Source organism: Vulpes lagopus, chromosome 5 (genome assembly GCF_018345385.1).
Source record: "Vulpes lagopus strain Blue_001 chromosome 5, ASM1834538v1, whole genome shotgun sequence".
NCBI classification, from domain to species: Eukaryota; Metazoa; Chordata; class Mammalia; order Carnivora; family Canidae; genus Vulpes; species Vulpes lagopus.
Window position 1 is genome coordinate 125280548 of NC_054828.1, and position 18588 is coordinate 125299135.

Below are 18588 nucleotides of genomic sequence, written 5' to 3' on the forward strand. Positions count from 1 at the left end.
ATGCCTACATAATGAACCTCTACAAAAACCCTAAACAGCCCGGACCTCATGGAGGCAAGACCTTTCCATCTCTGCCCTGTGTACCTTTCCATCTGACTGTTCATTCGTATTCTCTAGAATAAACCAGAGTGTTTTCCTAAGTTCTGTGAGCTATTATAGCAAATTATTAAACCTGACAGGGGGTTGTGGGGCCCCCTGATTTGAAGCCACGTGGGGCCCAAGTGGGGGTAAGCCAGGGACCTCTACTTGCGGCTGGCATCTGAGGTGGGAGCTGTCCTGTGAGCCTGAGCCCCTACCCTGTAGGGTCTAGCCTACCTCTGCGTAGTTGGGGTCAGAACTGAACTGAATCGTTGGATGCCCATCGATTCCACACAGGGAATTTCAGAATCGCCCCTTGTGACAGCCCCATACACTGGGTGTCAGCAGTGCTGGGGATGAAAAGCACATCATGGGATCATTCTTCTGTTAAACACAACTCTTCTACTTTATTAGGACTACAATTCACTTTTTTTGACGGTTAAAAGCTTAGTGTCCAAAATGAGATGCGGTTAACATAAAATACGTACCACGTTTCAAAGACTTACTAAAAAACAGAATAGATGATATGTCTCATTAATAATTTTGTGTTGATTACATGTTTCAATATATCGGACTAAATCAAATGCTCTAGACGTTTTTTAAACACCATCTATACATGGCTGTCTCCTAAACGTATACTTCCGGCCCAGGCCCGTCTCTTCCTCTCCAGGACCGCATGTGCAGCTGCAAAACCCCCGTCACTCAGGGCGTACACGACAGTAGCCCCCACCCACATGCAGGTGCTCCTGCCGCATCCTCCCCACTCAGCAAGTGACACTCCCACTGGCCCAGGTGTGCTGCCAAAACTCAGGGCCACCCGGACTTCTACTTCTCGCAACCATTGCCCCCAGCCCCACCACACCAGCAGGCCCCCTCAACTCCACCCCAAAGAGGACCCCAAACCACCCCCAAGTTCCCTGCCACCCCTACAGCCCTCATCCACACCTCCGCGGCAGGGCCTCCCCCTCCACTCCCACAGTCTGAATCAGCTCCCGGCCCCCCACGCCAAGTCTGCGCACGGAAAGAAAACTTAAAACCCGCTCACATCATGCTCAAAACCCTCCAGAATCTCGTTATGTCTCTCAGAAATAATGCAAATTCTTTGCCATGACCTACAAGGCCGGCGAGACCCTGTCCCTGTCCCTCCCGCCAGCCCCACCTGCTCCTTCACTCCCTCTTATCAGCAAGGTGCCCCTGCCAGCCCCACAAGGCACCGTGCTCATTCCTGCACCGGGCACCTGCACATGCTGTTCCTTCTGCCTGGAACACTGTTCCCCATACCTCCGGCTCGCTCACTCCCTCCCGTCACCTAGGTCTCTGCTCTGATGTCACCTCCTCAGAGGGCCCTTCCCTTGCCCTTCTATTTCATAAAACACACCCTCACTTACCCTGACTCCAGGCACTAAACCTTTGCTCTGCTTTGTTTTTCCTAACAGCACTCAGCACAAATATTATAGCATAGTTCCCTGTTTGATGGCATCTCTCATTAATCCAGAAGCCTCCCAAGGGAGGGGACTTTGTCCCAATCCTTTCTGTAACCCTGGTGCCAAAAACCATGCTGGCAAGTGACAGACACTTAGTGAATATTTGTTGCATGAGCGAATACAAACTACCCACTTCTCATCCAACTTATTGCATGAATGTTTTACGCTGGTCAAGGAACGCGTCTCTACCCTCACTTACTACGTTCCTTAAAACTAGGAAACAGGAAAACTTTAAGATGAAGAGAATCCAGAAATACCAGCTTGTTTGGAATACAGGGATGCATCTGAAAATCAAGCAACCTTTTAAATTAAACATCTTTGTATTTTAGCTGTCTAATTAATGCGATCTTTAAAAAAAAAAAAAAACACTATTTCTGTATAGAGCTCTTCACATCAAAGTCCTAAAAGCTGCCACCTGCAGGGGCTTGAGATACTAATTTTATTCAAAACCTGATTTTCAAATACATTTCATGGTTTGATTAGGCCACTGCCTTGTTCTCACCGTGCAAGTGTCCTGCTTCAAAGGCCATGACTAAACTCCGCTAGAAAATCAGCTTGAGGACGTCCTCGGGGGTGGGGAAATGCTTGTTGGTGGCAGCGCCTTTGCCCCCATGAAAGCCATCTGAAATACCAAGCGCTCCCATCTAGTGCTCAAGTGGCACCAAGTCACCAACGCATACTCTCAAGGGAGCCCCTCGGGGGTAGGTAAGACCCCTCCTCACTCAGAAGCGCAGGACGTGTCTTCTCGTCGACGCCCTGCCAGCGGGCACTCCCTCGCTGGGCCCAGGCTGGCCTGGCACAGCCCTGCTTTTCGGGAACAGAGTACTCGGGGAAACCTACCTGTCACAGCAAAGGTGGAACGGAGGGCTCCCCGGGAGGGAAGGATGAGGCCTGCCCGAGGAGAGAGCATGAGCAGAGGTACGACACACACGGATCACACTTACCCCCCAGCATCTCAGCAACTGCAACAGGACTCGGGGAAATACCAGAGCCAAAAGGAAAGAACATTCCATGTCCAGTCTTTGCACTGACGGTTTCTCCATCTGTCCCAGTCTCTGTATCTCTCTTAAAACACTTGGCCCAGGCAGATATTAAAATAGCTTGGAAGGATTATCTTTGGGGCTATTTGCCAAGATAAGCTCCTAGGCTGAAGTTTCTCCACGACTGACATCTTGGCCTGGATAAATCATTATTCGGGGGCCGGGCAGAAAGCCCAGCAGCGCTGCATCGTGGGGCACCTAGCAGCATCCCTGGACCACCTGTGAGGTGTCCATGACACACCCCAGGCACGACAACCAGAAACATCTCCGGACATTGCCGTGCTCTCTGGAGGCCAAAATCACCCTCGGTTAGGAGCACCGTTGTCCTGGAGCCCCATTTGCAGGCCCAGAGGAAGGATAGTCACCTGCTCCCTCGAGGATGGAAGCTCTATGCCAAACTCAGACTTGTTCTCAGCCCAGCTTCCAAGGCCCCCTGCCCGGAGCTTCCCTTTAGCACCCACCATGCACAGGCTCGCCTTTCAGCCCCACCTCCTCTCACCCTGCTTGCCCTTGACAAGTGTACTTCTCTGCAAACCCTGCTCACCCAATAAGGCTAAGCCCCAGGGCCGCCTCCTCATTAAAACCGTCTTGTATTCCTCACCCCTCCCATCAGAATTAACTTCTCCCTCACATCTGTATGAGAAGCTGCATCTCACTGCACACCCCTCACTGCCTCCTGACAGGGGTGCAATCTACTTCTACAGGACTCCGAGCTCCCGGAGGGAGGGGCACCCACAGCCCGTACAGCACCCACAACAGCCCCTGCTGCTTAGTGGGTTTGCAATCAAAGTCCGCTCAATCCTGGGGTCCTGAGGCCTGGCTTGGAAAAGCTCACCCGGCAGTAGCACACACACTGTGTGTGCTACTGCCGGGTAGCACCGCAACCCCAAAACCCACAGCACCATGCTCTGGGCCTGGCAGGGTCCTCAGGGATCACCTGGCCTCATTTTCCCAAGTTAGACATAAGGCAACCAACACTGGGAGCGGGGGACGAGGTCTAAGCATCCAGGGTGAGCTAAGTCCTTCAGAACCCAGGCCCTCACTCCCCATCAAGACCTTCCATCCCTACTGGCAGCAGTAATGAGCACAGTTGCCTAAGAAGACCTCAGGTGGAAGAGAGAACAATGCTGTGGGCAGGAGAAGAGAGATCCTAGTAAGTCTGCTAATGATGATTTCCGTTCTCAGCATCCTGGCTTCACACGGCACAGTCTTCAGGCCACGGACAAATGCATCCATCCAGCATTCATTCTCACTACACTGACTTTTAGTTATGCGGTTATAAAAACATGCATCAAATAAGGTGGAAAACCAGAGCAATTATTGTCTAGGTTTAGCCCCTAAAAGACCCACCGGCTCAATGATCTAAATGTTAGGCAACAATCCTTTACTTATTGAACATATTTGAACCCAAGAGAGGGGTTTCATGTCTTCCACTTGTATTTGCTACAGTTGGTTTTTTTTTTTTTTTAAGAGAGTGCAGGTGAGGCGGTGGCCAGGGCCAGAGGGAGAGGGAGAGGGAGAGGCTCAACAGGCTCTACGCTCAGCACGGAGCCCGATGTAGGGCTCTATCTCGTGACCATGAGATAGTGACCAGAGCTGAAATCAAGAGTCGGATACCTAACTGACTGAGCCACCCAGGCGCCCCTTCTTTTTAATCAATAACCAAGCAAGGTATTTTCTACCCTGGATGAATAAGGTGACCATCAGCCCTACAGATCATTTCTCACAGCCAACTGTATTCAAACAAGTAATTACATTTGGCAAAAAAAATAAAAACAAAATTGCCCTCATTTTCTATTGTTTTCAGGCAAGAGGCTATCTGCAAGGCTGGCTTCTCCATGAGATAAATACCACAGTGCCTAAAATTTAAGTGCAGCCTAAATTCAGATAAAGCAGAGTGAGGACAGAGTGATCCGTCCCCAAACCCTGCAGTAAGCAGCATCACCTTGCTAGCACTCCAGCACGCTAAACATCTCTCTACCTAGGCCTGTGGCCATCACGGGAGGATGCTGAAGCAATGACCCCGAGTCCCCGCACCTGTCTTGCTGCAGCCGCTCAGGGCCCTGGAGGAGGAAGCACGTGGGGCAATGCCAGGACAGGGGTTCGTTCCTACCCACAGCCAGCCACGGGAGCATCACAGCGAGCCCCACCTGGACCTGCACTCCAACAAACTAGGCCGAGATTCTGGGAGTCAGCAAGGAGGTAAAAGCTGCCCCAGGGTCGCCAGCTCTGGCCTGGGAAGGCACCGAAAGGACCAGGGCTCCACAAGCTGGAAAATGTGGAGGCAAAAATCAGAGGTACAGGCATGCCAGGTAGAGGCCATCGTTTGAACACAGGTGGGAAGATGGGAAAACAAAGCGTGGAGCGTGGAATACAGCCTGGATGAGAGCAAGGTCTGGGGAGAACCTCGGAAAACAAGGGCCTAGCAGAAGGCAGGGCAGGGAGCCTGAAGGCCACGGCCGAGCCGTGTGCACGCTCCAACTGCTCCAGAAGTCCAGAACATCACTGGCCTGTCTGGTGCCCCTGAGGACACACGTCAAACTCAGTGAATGAACAAACGTCAAGCTCCTTCCTCTCGACCAAAATGAAAATACAGGAGGTACTCTGCACTCATCAGACCTCACTCACCCTCCGCCCGTTGATCAAAGCAAAGAATGCTCAGGTGTTCTCTAATAAGCTACCCTACTTTACCTTCCAAAAAGATATCTTTTTCTGGGGGAAAAAAAATGCAACTGTGCCCTTTTTTTTATTAATATAGAGTAAGGAGAGGAAGAGATGTATGTTCCAAAGCCCAAAATGATTCAGGCTGTGAGCTTCTTGGGATCCTGACTCATGAGGGCTTCTTCCAACTAAAAATAGATGCAATTTCCAGGGTCACACAAGTCCAGGCAGCTCCTCAGCAGATTAATCCTTCTAAACGAGAGGTCAGCCGCGGTGAGGCTGTGGGGAATGGGACCTGCACACACGCCGTCCGCGGGTCTGCACACTGGGCGTACCTTTACAGAGGGCAATCTGGTTCTATTGATCAGGCCTTCAAATGTGCTCATCCTCTGACCATCAATTCTACTTCTGGGAATCCACTTTATAGCAGTCGCTCCCTACGTGCCTGTGCCTTCTTCATTTATTTATAGGCTCATCATACATAATAAACACTATATGGAAGCGCTTAGCACATCAGCCTTGGAAATAGTGAAAAAAACTGGAAACTCCCTCCTGTGTTCATCAACAGAAGACGAATGAAATACAGCACGCTTTATCCACATCGTACCACGTGTGCAGCACTGAAGAATGAGGTAAACCTTCCATCTAATGAACCAGAAAGATGTATTACTCAATAACACAGGCGGACGTGTGTGTCGGTGGGGGGCATGGCGAGAACAGAAGTGGATTTAAAGTACACCAGGAGAGAAAACCAAACTGTTCACGATGGCTCCACTTCTGGGAAATGGATCAGCTTGGTGGCAGGGCTGGGAGGAATAAGATACAGCCTTCGTACTCTCAAGTTTCTCTCATTTTTCTTATTTCTCTTAATTTTTTAAAGAAGCATGAACTACTTTTGTCATTTTTGAAAGAGAACATCTGGAAAGTAAGGTCGAACCCATGAGCCAGGCATCTAAGAAATCGGAGGCTCTCAATCCCACCAGGATATGGAGGCACCATCCAGCCACCCTGCCCCCACTGCCACGTGAGGTCCAGGAGGCCAGAGACCGTGTCTGCTTCCTGACACCTCATGTACCTGTCACTGGGCTGGGTATACAACAGGCACTCAATAAATGCTGGATAAGTGAGGGAATGAGGAGCAGGAGAGTTCACTTCATTCATCTGTGCTCACAGACTACCCGCAGAGCTTTGTGTGACCATCGCCCCCCCAAACTGTCACCGACGTGGGCCAGAGGTGACAGATGAGGCTGGGAACCACAGGCCCGGTTTTCCAGCCTGGCCTCCACTCACTACATAAGTCCTCACCTTTCTCAGCCATGGAAAGGTGGGGCTGTCCTGTGCTGGCCCAGGGCACCTTCCAGCGCAAGTGGCTGGAGAACAAGACGCGTTGGAGGAGAGGTTTCCCTCATGAGGGAGACTCCGAGTCCACAGGAAGATGGAGACAGCGACAAGCCAGTGTGGGAAGGGAGAGACCTAGACGGGCCCTGACCCTGGAGACAGGCCAGAGTGAACGCAACGGCCGTGGGGCTGAGCAGACCGGGTTGGAAGGTGCCCTGCCTCCGGTAAGCAGCGACGGGCATGTGGACCACGCACCCCTGAGTGAACTCATGATATTAATTCTTCTAATAACTCTGAAAAGCCAGTAAGTGAAGGTGAGAGGTGCCTGACATACGACGGCAGTTTACGACCTAGCCCACCTCCAGGCGCAGCCGGTGCGGCCCCAGAGCAGGTGCTGTCCTGAGCGGTGGCAACACAGCAGAGCGTCCACCCCCCAGGCCCTGGGCAAGGTGAGCACTGCCGCCAAAACCTGCCCGGAATCTGTACCTTTTTAGCCCAAACCACATCACTTGGCATCAGAGCACCACTACCTCACCTCACCTGAGGAGACGGGCCTCAGTATGAAATGAATCTCAATCCCGCCCCAACACTGCCATCCTCCCTCGGCCAACAATTCTGGAGCCTTCTATCACTTCCTCTTTTGAATTTGAGGGAGTTGGCAGGATGAGGACCCACTATGTCCTCCACACCCCATGGACACCGCCCCCACGCTCAGTGTGCAGGCTCCGCATTCAGGGTGTCGTGCGCCCACAGAGTGCGGGAGGCAGAGGCAAGCACCCAGTACTTACTGGCTCACTTTGTGGTACAGCTTCGCGATGCCCTGGTGGGTCCAATCCTTCCCCAGGGTGGGCAGAATGTGGCCAAGAGTATCTGATCTAAATAAAGACAGAATTGAGAAAAAACACATTAAAAGGGGCATGACAAAAGGGGGGAAAGCCCACTCTGATTCACGGGACCAGAAATACCTCATAAAATGTGCCAACAAGCCCCCCGACTCACTTGCTGGACAGAAAGACAGTAATGAGAGAATGTTCACGGAGGGCTGGGTTCCCACACGAGGGGGCACCTTCTCCCTGACTACGTATCAAGTCTGTGACTTGCAAAATGAAAGTGAAGAGGCCATTCAGGAAGTCGCCCTTGGGGAGCATCCACGTGAGCAAGGGCATGAGGGAAGCAAGCCCCTCGCCCCTCGCCCCTCAGCACTACGGCTGCTGAGGCCAGGATGGAAGATTCCACGGCCGCACCACGAGCCCAACCACAGGAGCCCTGCGGCCCCACAAGGAAGGCGAACTCGCCCACGGCCCCGAGGCAGCCACACCCACCTGGTGATGGTCCCATCGATGTCGGAGATGATGACTTTATCGTCCCAGTTCCACAGGTAGATGGTGCCCTCGCAACGACAGGTGCCTTGGTACTGTGTGGTCACGCTGAACACCACGTCATTCGGGCCATTCTTCAGCTTTAAGCTTTTCTGAAAAACACGAGCCACAAATCCACTGTAGGGGAAGGCCCAGATCGAGGGCCACCGGGCTTCTGTTCCACCAGACGCTAGGTCAGGGTCATTGTTCCCGCTCACTGCCCTGGGCCTCTGCATCATTCTGCCTCCAGGTGAGGATGGTTCTTTCCAGGATCAGCGAGGCTGAACCCCAGCTCTCCCCACAGGGCACCCCCGGAAGGCGGCTCACCCACTCCGTGCAGGGTGGAGGGACAGGCCGGCAGGCTTGCCACAGTAACTCCACCTTCGGCGCGGGACACACTACGCCATGAATAAATATGACGGACCACAACGGGGGGGGCACAAAGCCAGGCGTGGAGATCTGTTTCCTTGAGTAACTGCAGACCCGAGGAATTCAGAGCAGATTGGGAAAGCAAATTACCTTTGGGTGGGTTTGCATCCTGTTGCTGGGACCCGACAGGGCCTGCCAGCTGGCTGCCTGACTCCAGGTCCCCCCCGCATCGCTGGCCTGAGCCAGGTGCCACGCAGTGGCACTGAGACGGCGCGTTGGTGGCGTTACTGGGGGTCCGGCCCTGACCTCTTCCTGTGAAATGTCATCACAGCTTACCCTGGCCCCCCACTGATTCTTAGGATGAAAGCAAAGAAGATACTTGCTCACTGACTGTTCATGGTCCAGGGAAAGAAGGGTCTGACGAAAATTGGTGATATACCCCCACAGAAGAAGACTCTGTGACCATGGTGGCCCCGGCCACCTGCAACTCCCTAAGCCCCATTGCAAGTGCTTGATCTCCCCCAACTTAGGAGATGCACTCTCATTAACAAATCTGTCTAAAAATGGAAAGAGCCTGGGAGACTCGGGTCTATCAGTCATTTACATCTAAGGATGCATTAGCTTCATCGGGCTGCCCTCCTCCAACACTTGAAAACAGGAGCCTCTAGGGCCACGATGGCGAAGCGAGGCTGAGGGGCCAGCCTGGCCAGGTGCTGAGGTTGGGGCACCCAGACCACCAGGCCGCGGAGTCTGGGTGGCCACGCCTCAGCCAGCGCCCACAAAGACGGCGAGAGAACAAGACACTCACCAGCTGCTCTGAAGTGAGCCGGAGGGTCTTCCTGTAGCTGACATTGGACAACAGAGGGAGGTGGCTTGCACTTGATGGCTTGGCAGCTGCGTGCTCTTCATCACTGGAGGATGATTCATGCTTTATTCTGGAACACACAGTGATGTAATCACCAATTAGGAAATGCATCTGGGTAGCCATTAAAAATGCATTAGGCCGGAATCAATGACAGAGTCAATCGGGTCTCTCCCGAGTACTGTCTCCTGGGTGGTCACTTACCATCTGCCATTACATTTATCAATGAACGCTCGCTAACTCCCATTCATACGCCTCCTGCATTACTCATCTGGGGCTGCCTCTCCTCATTCACTTCCCTGTTCACTAGCTATCATCACTCTATTTTAAACCAAGACGCTCCTTCTTCCTGATAAACAGGGTTAAGCTCCCTCTTGCCAAGGATGCTCGCAAACATTCTGTGGCGGGTCTAAGGCTGCAGGCCAAGAAGGCGAAGTCCAAATTTCTACACACCCCGGCGATCAGGTCCAAGTTTATGCCTCTCCACATACACGTTTCCAAATAACCAGGAAACTCTAGGACATTAGTCCTCCTCCTCCTCAAGCCACACACAGGCTGTCCCACGAGCAAGGGCTGCACACCTCACCTGCCCGTGCAGGACCCACAGGGCCAAAGCTCCTTACTCCTCCAGACTTCTCTGTTTGGTGAGGGGCTGGGGGATGCCGATGGGAAGCAGGCTCATTTTCTTTCAACAGCTCTTATAAAGCATATCACTAATTAGATGTTCCCTCAATTACAATGTTGCTAGAGCATCATCCCCCAACCCAGCAGTGTCAGCTCTGCTTCCTGAGGCCATCGCCTTCAGAAACATCTCAACACTCTACAAAGTTAATAAAAGTTTGTTAAGGCTAAGTGGAAAAGCAAGCACGTCGCATCCTCAGGTGCACACCTTCCTGCAAAGCTTCCTGCTCGGGGCATCCCTTTATGCAAGACTGACATGCCAGGGGCCGGGTCATTTTTACCTCAATGAGCCCTGACTTCTCCATGCTCATGTCATGTCCCGTGTCCTGCGGGCTCCTGTTCTGCCCCCACCTCCTCCCTTCTATGCAGCCTGTTGCTTTCTTACCCTGTGTGTTCATTCCAGAGCAGAGCCTGCAATCCACGACTGTCCCAAACTACGGAGTCACAAGGGAGGACACCATGACACAGCATCCACTTCTCTGTTATTTCTAAGAGGAGCCAAGCCTCTGTCCACATCTAGGAGGGGCCCTTCCCTAAGCACCTGCTGCTCTGGCCCCACAAGAGGGAGCCTGTGGCCCGGTGGACCGGAGCTCTTTCACCTGATGCTCACTGCACTGCACCAGCTGCGGTCAACACAGCAAACAGCCTGGCTCCTGCTGTCCCAGGGCCTTCTCTCTGAAGAATCGCAAGACCTATGATGGGAAGGCAGACTTGGCCATCACCAGGACATGGTGGCTGTGGTGAATAAGCCAAGGGAACAGGTCACTGTGTCCATAAAGGACAGCGCATGTAGGCTAGAATCCTGGCTGGTTCGTGGCAGGCCTGAGCTACGTGTGGATGACTCTAATGCATGACACTGTGGGCCGTCTCTAGGTAGTGAAAATGATGCAGGGGCTAGAACCTGAGGAGTCGGGGTTGAAACTCCACAGGAATCAGGCTGTTACGCTAAAGAGATTGCTTCTTCTTTCAGCCCTGACTTCCTTATCTCAAAATGTAGAGGAACAAACTGCATCACACCCACCAGACATTCAGGATGCGGGCACATAACCGCAACAACCGGACTGGGAGACACGAGCCGCACTCAGAGAAGGCCTCACACGGGGAGAATTCTGGGTGCCTCTGGATCGTCTCTAAAATGACACGTTCCAACAACAGTCCTTTCCAGTTCTGGCCCCCGTGGCTCCTGCGAACAATGCTGGTTCTTCTGAACCTACAACCCACGATTTCCAACCCAGGAAGATGCAGTCCTGGAGCCCACCCGGCCCGACAAGCGCCCAGGCGGGAACCAGGATGCAGGCCCCTCCCTGAAGATGAAAGGTTTATGCTCCGACCAACCAACGTGGAGTGAAAGGAGACCCTGATGTGAACCAGAGCTCCCAGGACAACAGACTGATGTGTGTCTCTGCTCAGAGGGTATGGAAAAAAAGGCAGAATTGCTGTTAATCCCCATCTGCTACTCTTAAAAAGGAAAGAAAAAAAAGAGGAAAAGGAGAGGAAAAGAGAGGAGAGGAGAGGAGAGGAGAGGAGAGGAGAGGAGAGGAGAGGAGGAGAGGAAAAGGAGCGGAGAGGAGAGGAAGAGCAGAGAAGAGAGGAGAGGAAGAGCAGAGAAGAGAGGAGAGGAAGAGGAGGAGAGGGAGGAGAGGAGAGGAGAGGAGAGGAGAGGAGAGGAGAGGAGAAGGAGAAGGAGAGGGAAAGGAGCGGAGAAGAGAGGAGAGGAAGAGGAGAGGAGAGAGAGGGAGAGGGAAAGGAAGAGGGAGAGGGGAGAGAGAGGAGAGGAGAGGAGAGGAGAGGAGAGGAGAGGAGAGGAGAGGAGAGGGAAAAGAGCGGAGAAGAGGGGAGAGGAAGAGGACAGGGGAGAAGAGGAGAGGAAAGGGAGAGGAAAAGGAGCGGAGGAGAAAGGAGAGGAGAGGAGAGGAAGAGGAAGAGCAGAGAAGAGAGGAGATGAAGAGGAGAGGAAGAGGAGGGGAGAAGAAGAGGAGAGGGAGAGGAAGAGGAAGGGGAGAGGAGAGGGAGAGGAGGGGAGAGGAGAGAGGGGAGGGGAGGGGAGGGGAGGGAAGGGAAGGAGAAAGGGGAAAAAGGAAAAGGAAAAGGAAAACCGCCACCAACTCCGTGAGGCAGGCCATGTTTGAGGGAAAACAGACACAAACCCTGAAGCGGGAGTTGTACCGATGGCTGCTGGTGGAGCCAGCTCAGGGCAAGGATGCGACATCCGGGGACTCTGCCATCTGCACAGACCCCGTCCCCCCAGGCCTGCGATGGCCCGTGAGCTGGTGCCTGCTTTACGACGCCTGCAAGCAGCACCAAAACACAACAAAAAGGGCGCATCTTGCTCGGAAGTCTGTGTTGAAGGGTAGCTGTGAACAACATCTAAGTTAGCACTTGTCACAGTGCGTATTTCTCAAATAGGATTTTAATGATGTGTATGGTGACAAGCATTTTGCTCAATTAGGAGACTTCGGGGAACCGCTCTGTCAATCAAGCCTGTCAATGAGGAGAGCACTCCAACGCCTTCTCTGTCAGCTGTGCCCATCCAATGGGGAGGCTGAACGTCTAAGAAGCTAGGAAAAAATTCAAAGATTTCCATTTCTCCGAAGAACTTGATGGTAATATTTTTCTGAATCTCAATTCCTCCTCACAAGAGTCAATGCTCCATTTTTCAGGTTTAAGAAAGAAGCACAGCGTGACTAACTCACAGAACGGTGAATTGTCTTAAACGATTTCTGTTTAACTGGGAAGAGCATCTGTGCCAACACTTGAAGAGGATGGTACCGGATGGTAGGAAAATCAAATGCACCTGACCAGCTGATGCTGCAGCTCCAGAGGAGCCGCCCTGGGGTCCTGCTGCTCGTCCCCCACCCCAGCCTCCCAGTGTCCTTCCTGGTCCTCTATGCGACTGCTGGCAAGGGGAGAGGACCAGTAGCAGATGCCGCTGCATGTCACACTACCAGCTAGTGTCATGTTTTGTGCCCTTTTTATATATGTAAGATTTATTTATTTATTTTAGAGGGGGGGGGGAAGAGAGCATGTGTCAGTGGGAGGAGGGGCAGAGGGAAAGAGAGAGAAAGAGAGAGATCTCAAGCGGACTCCCTGCTGAGTACAAAGGTGCATAGCCAGACGCAGGACTCACGACCCTGAGATCATGACCTGAGCTGAAATCAAGAGTCAGGTACTTAACCGACTGAGCCACCCCAGAGCCCCACGTTCTGTGCCTTTTCAACCGTGGGCCAGGTCCACCCCAGAACCACCTCCTGACTGCTCTCACTCGGCCACCGCAAGCACACCTCCTGTGTGGCCCTGTCGGGTTTTGTGTCCTGGGTCTCCTTTTTTGTCCCCACAATGCTGTGAGAATTAAATCAGCGGATATACGTGGGGTTGGTAACATCCTTATCCATATTTTGCAGATGGAGGAGGAGACACTATGGGGCTGATGGCTTCACCAAAGATCACACAGAAGATTGACAAAGTCTCCGCTCTACGTCCTGCTCATGCTGCCTCTCGTGTTTGGAAATCGTGTCTAGGACAAAGACAGTTCTTGAAAACAATTCCAAGAGAGCGGGATGTTTCTAGTGCAGCAAAACCACTGGTTTAAAGGCTCAGGGCAGGTGGGCTGGTGCCTCTGCTTGTGTCCCCTCTCACCATGTCACCTGTCTCCTGGGCTGCCTTCCCCCACTGCTCTGGGCCTGAACATCACACCTGTTCCTTTGCTCAGATATGGAAGCCAGTTTGCCCAAAGCCAGGATTCTAAACCAGGTCCTCCAGACTCCCAAGTCTGCTGCCTACAGCTTGCTGCTGCCCACTCACAGGAGTGAACAATGACTCCCCCCCGCCCCGAAAGTCCACTGGCTTCTGGCCTGCTTTACACATCCCCTTGCAGGACAGCACACCCTCAGCCTGCGCTCCATCGTGAGCATACCAGCCTTCTCCCTTCTGAGCTCACACAAAGGTACACTCAACATTCCAGGCTGGGAAGGTCCCAAATAATTGTGCTTAAAAGCCCTTTTCCAGAGAATGAGACAGAGACAGAGGGCAAAAAACTGAAAAGTCAACCCCACTTCCCTCTCCAATGCAGATGGGCAGAGGGTCAGGTGCCGGGGTCTCACCAAAGGAAACAGCAAGGGGGCCCCCAGTAATATTCCAGCCAAGAACTGGAGAGGGCTCTTAGTCATTTTCGAAAAGGTCTACATGCTTCTACACACAGAACAATAAAGAAAGCAGGGTTTTTTCCTACTTCTACCTATATGGGCTTCTGTTTCCCACCATGGATTCTAGAAATAAAATAGCTGATGATGCAGATCTATGGCCAGGAGGCTGAGGACCTGCAATCTAAGCCTGCCTCTCCTATGAGCCAACAATGTATTGGGAAAAACCTCTCAATTCAGTAATAGCTCAACAACACCTACAAAGTACCTACAAAGTACATGTCAGGCATTGGCTTAGCTTCTACGATACAAAAGTGGTTAAGACCTGCAATCTTGCCTTCCATTAGTTCGTTAGTACTTCCTGCCAGCTAAATAAGAAAGGCAATCCTGGGTTCCTAAATACAGAAATACCCTAAAGGTAAGGTGATATGTAAAAAGTGCTATATCAGCTCATGCGGAGTCAATATACATTGTCAGCATCATAACCAATGCCTGATGGCTTTGCATTCAGATCAGAGTTGCCCTCAAATCCCATACAAATTAACCTAAAGACAAAACATTAATAGTTATCTATCAGTTGCCAAGTTACTGTGAATCCATATAGATTCTTAGAAAAGTATCAACGTAAGCCCCAGTAAGTATCTGAACTACAGAGAAAGGCAATTTCCTTCTGAAAGAAACTTCTTTCCACGTTGCTGTTAATGTTCACATTTGTCATCATCCTCCTCCTCCTCACCACTGCTGTTGGATTCCGTACGTCCAGGGCCACCACACACCAGCACCCGGAGAGGCGCTCTTGTTACACGACCTCACTGAAGCGTCACGTTTACTTTGCAAGGGGGATATCTAGGGGGCAACTGCCTCCATTTGATTCATGGGAAACCAAGTGGCTCCAAGTCATTGAGTAAATCCAGAGCCAGGGCTGCAGGCCAGGTCTGCATGGGTATCCGGCAAACCCCTGAGCACCCGGCAGGCACCTGCCATGCCTTGGGACACAGAAGGGGGCTGTCCCAGCCCACGTGGACTCGCGCCGTACCTGGTGGCCATGCTAAGCTGTGACGGCTGCTCCCCGGTGCTGTGGCTCTTCCCAGCCAAGCACTGCTCTGGCTTACTTTCCTGGAGAGCAAGACAAGAAAGAGTCACAAGAGTAGCAAAGAGAAGTAAATGCACAACACAGCCGGTGTTCCACAAGCCCGGGGCAGTGCCCCAAATGCCGTCCCCAACATTACACGCCCCAGGCATGGCAGGTCCCAGTTATTCTTTTGCTTGGAAGCATTCAATTAAGCTGAGAAAATTTTTTTGACAGAAATGAGTCTGTTTTCCATAAGTGTTTGTGGCACCAAACCAAACTTCATAATCACTGTAGCTTATGCAAATGCTTTATCAAGGGCTGCTTGGATACCCGAATATTTTCAAAATATTTTCTTATAATTGCTGATAGAAACGCTTGAAAATATTTTCACACCATATTTTGCTTGGGAAAATGTGGATGCCTTCTCTCTTTCTTAACACCACACACTCTTAATAGAAAATGCTCCTCCGATGTACTGGAAAGAGCTCTGGAACTCTATGAGATCTGGGCTCAGCTCTGCTTCTCTCACTTGGGAAGCCTAGGCAAGTTATGGAACCTTCCAGAGCCTTGTCTCCCCACCTGTGGAAGTGCCAGCATCTCCTAACACTGCTGCGAGGACCACAGAGATGCTGCACAGATGCACAAAGCCTGGCCCACCGCAGGCCAGGGAGGGGAAGACACCCCCAGCCCCATAGTCTTTCTGGAAAGTCATCACAGAATCACACAAGGACAAAGGATGTACAACTAAATCCCATTATTTGGGATCATTTCATTTGGTCAGGAGGTAGGTTAATGTTTTCAATGTTAATAAAGAAAATTAGAAAAATAAATGTCAGGGTGACCACCTTAACAAAGGATGAGTACAAACTCCTTCCAAATATTCTTTAGCTTTTTATAAGCACACAAATGACTGATGTGACAATAAGCCCAGTAATTTTTAATCTATTCACTGAGGTAAGCTAGCTACCATTATCAACAATTCTTTATTAAACTAGTTCAAAAACATATATCTATCTGAAATAAATGTATTTCAGTTTAATAAATGTTTAATTTCTTAACTATTCCTTCATGCCGGCATCCACCTTAATTCAAACTGGTGACAATGTGAATACTCCAAAACAAATAGGCCTTTGAAATAGGAAATAGCCCTCTGCTAAATTCTAGAACATTCTACTCTCCAGTGGGGGAACTAGAAAGGCCCTTTATGTTTTAAGTCACCTAAAGCAAAGTGTATGTTTGCTCTAATGTGTTTACATCCCTTGAAGGTAATGGAATAATTGGTCAAACTCAGGTATGCTAAGAAAATATCAAACAATTTTATCTTGATAAAATTCTTCCACCAGACTTTTTCACTGAACTCACGGAATAAATATATTGAGCTCACTGGAGTTTCTGTTAGTATTATAATAACCAACTTGACTGCTGTGCTTGGGGTTTCTTTATACTATATTCCAAAAGTAATCAGTGTTCCCTCAAATCTTTGCCAAGCCCTGCCCTGTGTCCAATATGGGCACCAGGGATATCCAGAACTAGACGTGGCCTCCACCTTCCTGGAGTTTAGGATGCTGAGGAGGAAGAGACTATGTTAATCAAATAGTCACACTAATATGGATACAATTACAAATGCTGACAAAACGTATGAAAGCCAAGTGCACCTGCAGGGCTAAGAGAGCAGAGAAGGGGCAGCCCAGACTAATCCTCTGAGAAAGAGCTTTTTGAGACGCTAATTAAGTAAAGGAGGGAGTGAGGGGGTCCTAGGAACACCAGGCAGAGGGAATGGCATATGCAAAAGTCCTGAGGCAGAGTGTGCTTTTAGCCAGTGAAGCTAAAGCAGGGAGGGCAGGGAGAGAATGACAAAAAAGGCTAAAGAGGGATGCAGGGGCGAGGATACACAAGTGCAGTAAACCATGTTAAGGACATTGGTCTTAATTATAAGAGCCCTGGGAACCCAAAAGCTTTTAAGGAAGGAATAACACAATTCGGACCAGTATCCTAAATCGACCAGTGCAGCTATGGTATAGAGGCTGAAGAAGAGAAGGCAAGAAGAGACCAGTCGACCACTGGAAGCAATCCTGGGACAGATGGAGCTAGCCCACACTTGGCAGAGTAGAACTGGAGCGAGATGGGCATATCAGAGATATATTTAAGATGGTAAAGGGATAGGACGTGGTGACGAACTGAATGTGGGAAATGAGGAAGAAGAAAGGTCTAGCCCATGGAGGGACACTGGCACTATTTTCTGACTGTGGTCCAATGAAGGAAGAATTCACAAAAATACCGTGAGTTCAATCTTAGAAATGACCAGTCTGAAGTGTCCCGAAGCATCCACATGGAGATGATGTCCACAATGCCGGCTACTTGATAAATGGACACGGAATACGAAAGAACGTCTGGTTTGGAAATAAAACATGGGCATGAGTGGGGCTGCCCAGGGAAAGGCAGGCTGTCCAAGCAGACAAGAAGGCCTAGGACGACCCTCAATGACCCCCTCGGGGGCAGAGCCAGAGTGGGGACAGCCTTAGAAGGAAGAAAGCCCGGCAGACACAGGGGCATAGAAGTCAAGCAAGGAAAGTGCCTCAAGAAAGAGATAGAGAGGCTGCCAGAGATCTGGAAAGAAGTACAGGCATTTATAGGCATGGACCCCAAAGTCATGTATGTTTAGACACAGCACTTAAGTTTGAAAGGACTGATGAGAATTAGTCTACCACTCTAAGTATCACCTCACTACAATTATACTCACAAGCAGGGCAGCCCAGGTGGCTCAGCGGTTTAGCGCCGCCTTCAGCCCAGGGCATGATCCTGGAGACCCTGGATCGAGTCCCACGTCAGGCTCCCTGCATGGAGCCTGCTTCTCCCTCTGCCTGCCTGTTTCTCTCTCTCTCTATCGTTCATGAATAAATAAATAAAATCTTTAAAAGTTCCTTACTATTAAAAAAAAAATTATACTCACAAGCCACAGGAAGATACTTTAAAAAGAGAATTAATCAGATTGAATTCCTCCTGAACTGGCCACAATCTCCACGGGGTCAGGAGGTGACCCCAGCTCTGTACCTACACCTGCCCTTCCTCTGCACCTTCCCCATGTTCCAGGATGCTTTTACTGCTTCGCCGCAGAGCTGGCTTGTGAAAATTCAGTATCATGGCCTGTGCTTATTTCTCTGATGTACAAGCCTAGAAACAAATTCCATAACACAGAACCCCAAAATTAACTGAGCTAAGTAAAAACACCCTTTTGTTTTCCATGCTTACCTCTTTGATTGTGGTATTTCTTCCCCTCCATGAAAACCACCATCTTCCTCCCTTTCTGGGCATCTTATCCCTCACGATAGATTCCACAGTGGCCTGTTTTAAATGGATGGTAACATAAATAATGGAACCAAAAAAAGATCAACTTAGCACATCCAAACCAAAAGACACACACATGCAAATTAAAGTACAATTTAAAAAAAAAATTAGAGAAAACACAACATACTATTTGTGGATTAAAAAATTTCGAGAAGCAGAAC

The 18588-nt window shown here is 50.6% G+C and overlaps 1 protein-coding gene across 3 annotated transcripts in view; it reads right to left on the reverse strand.

The window, feature by feature from the left end:
- The window catches only part of LPIN1 (lipin 1), a 132764-nt gene that overhangs the window by 12480 nt on the left and 101696 nt on the right, over nt 1-18588 (reverse strand). For all 3 annotated transcript variants that reach the window (XM_041756413.1, XM_041756415.1, XM_041756414.1), the window contains 5 exons: nt 18332-18424; nt 15047-15126; nt 9137-9263; nt 7924-8072; nt 7390-7476 (listed from right to left, as the gene is read on the reverse strand). In XM_041756413.1, coding sequence (XP_041612347.1) covers nt 7390-7476; nt 7924-8072; nt 9137-9263; nt 15047-15126; nt 18332-18424 — 536 coding nt within the window. The remainder of the gene's footprint in view (nt 1-7389; nt 7477-7923; nt 8073-9136; nt 9264-15046; nt 15127-18331; nt 18425-18588) is intronic.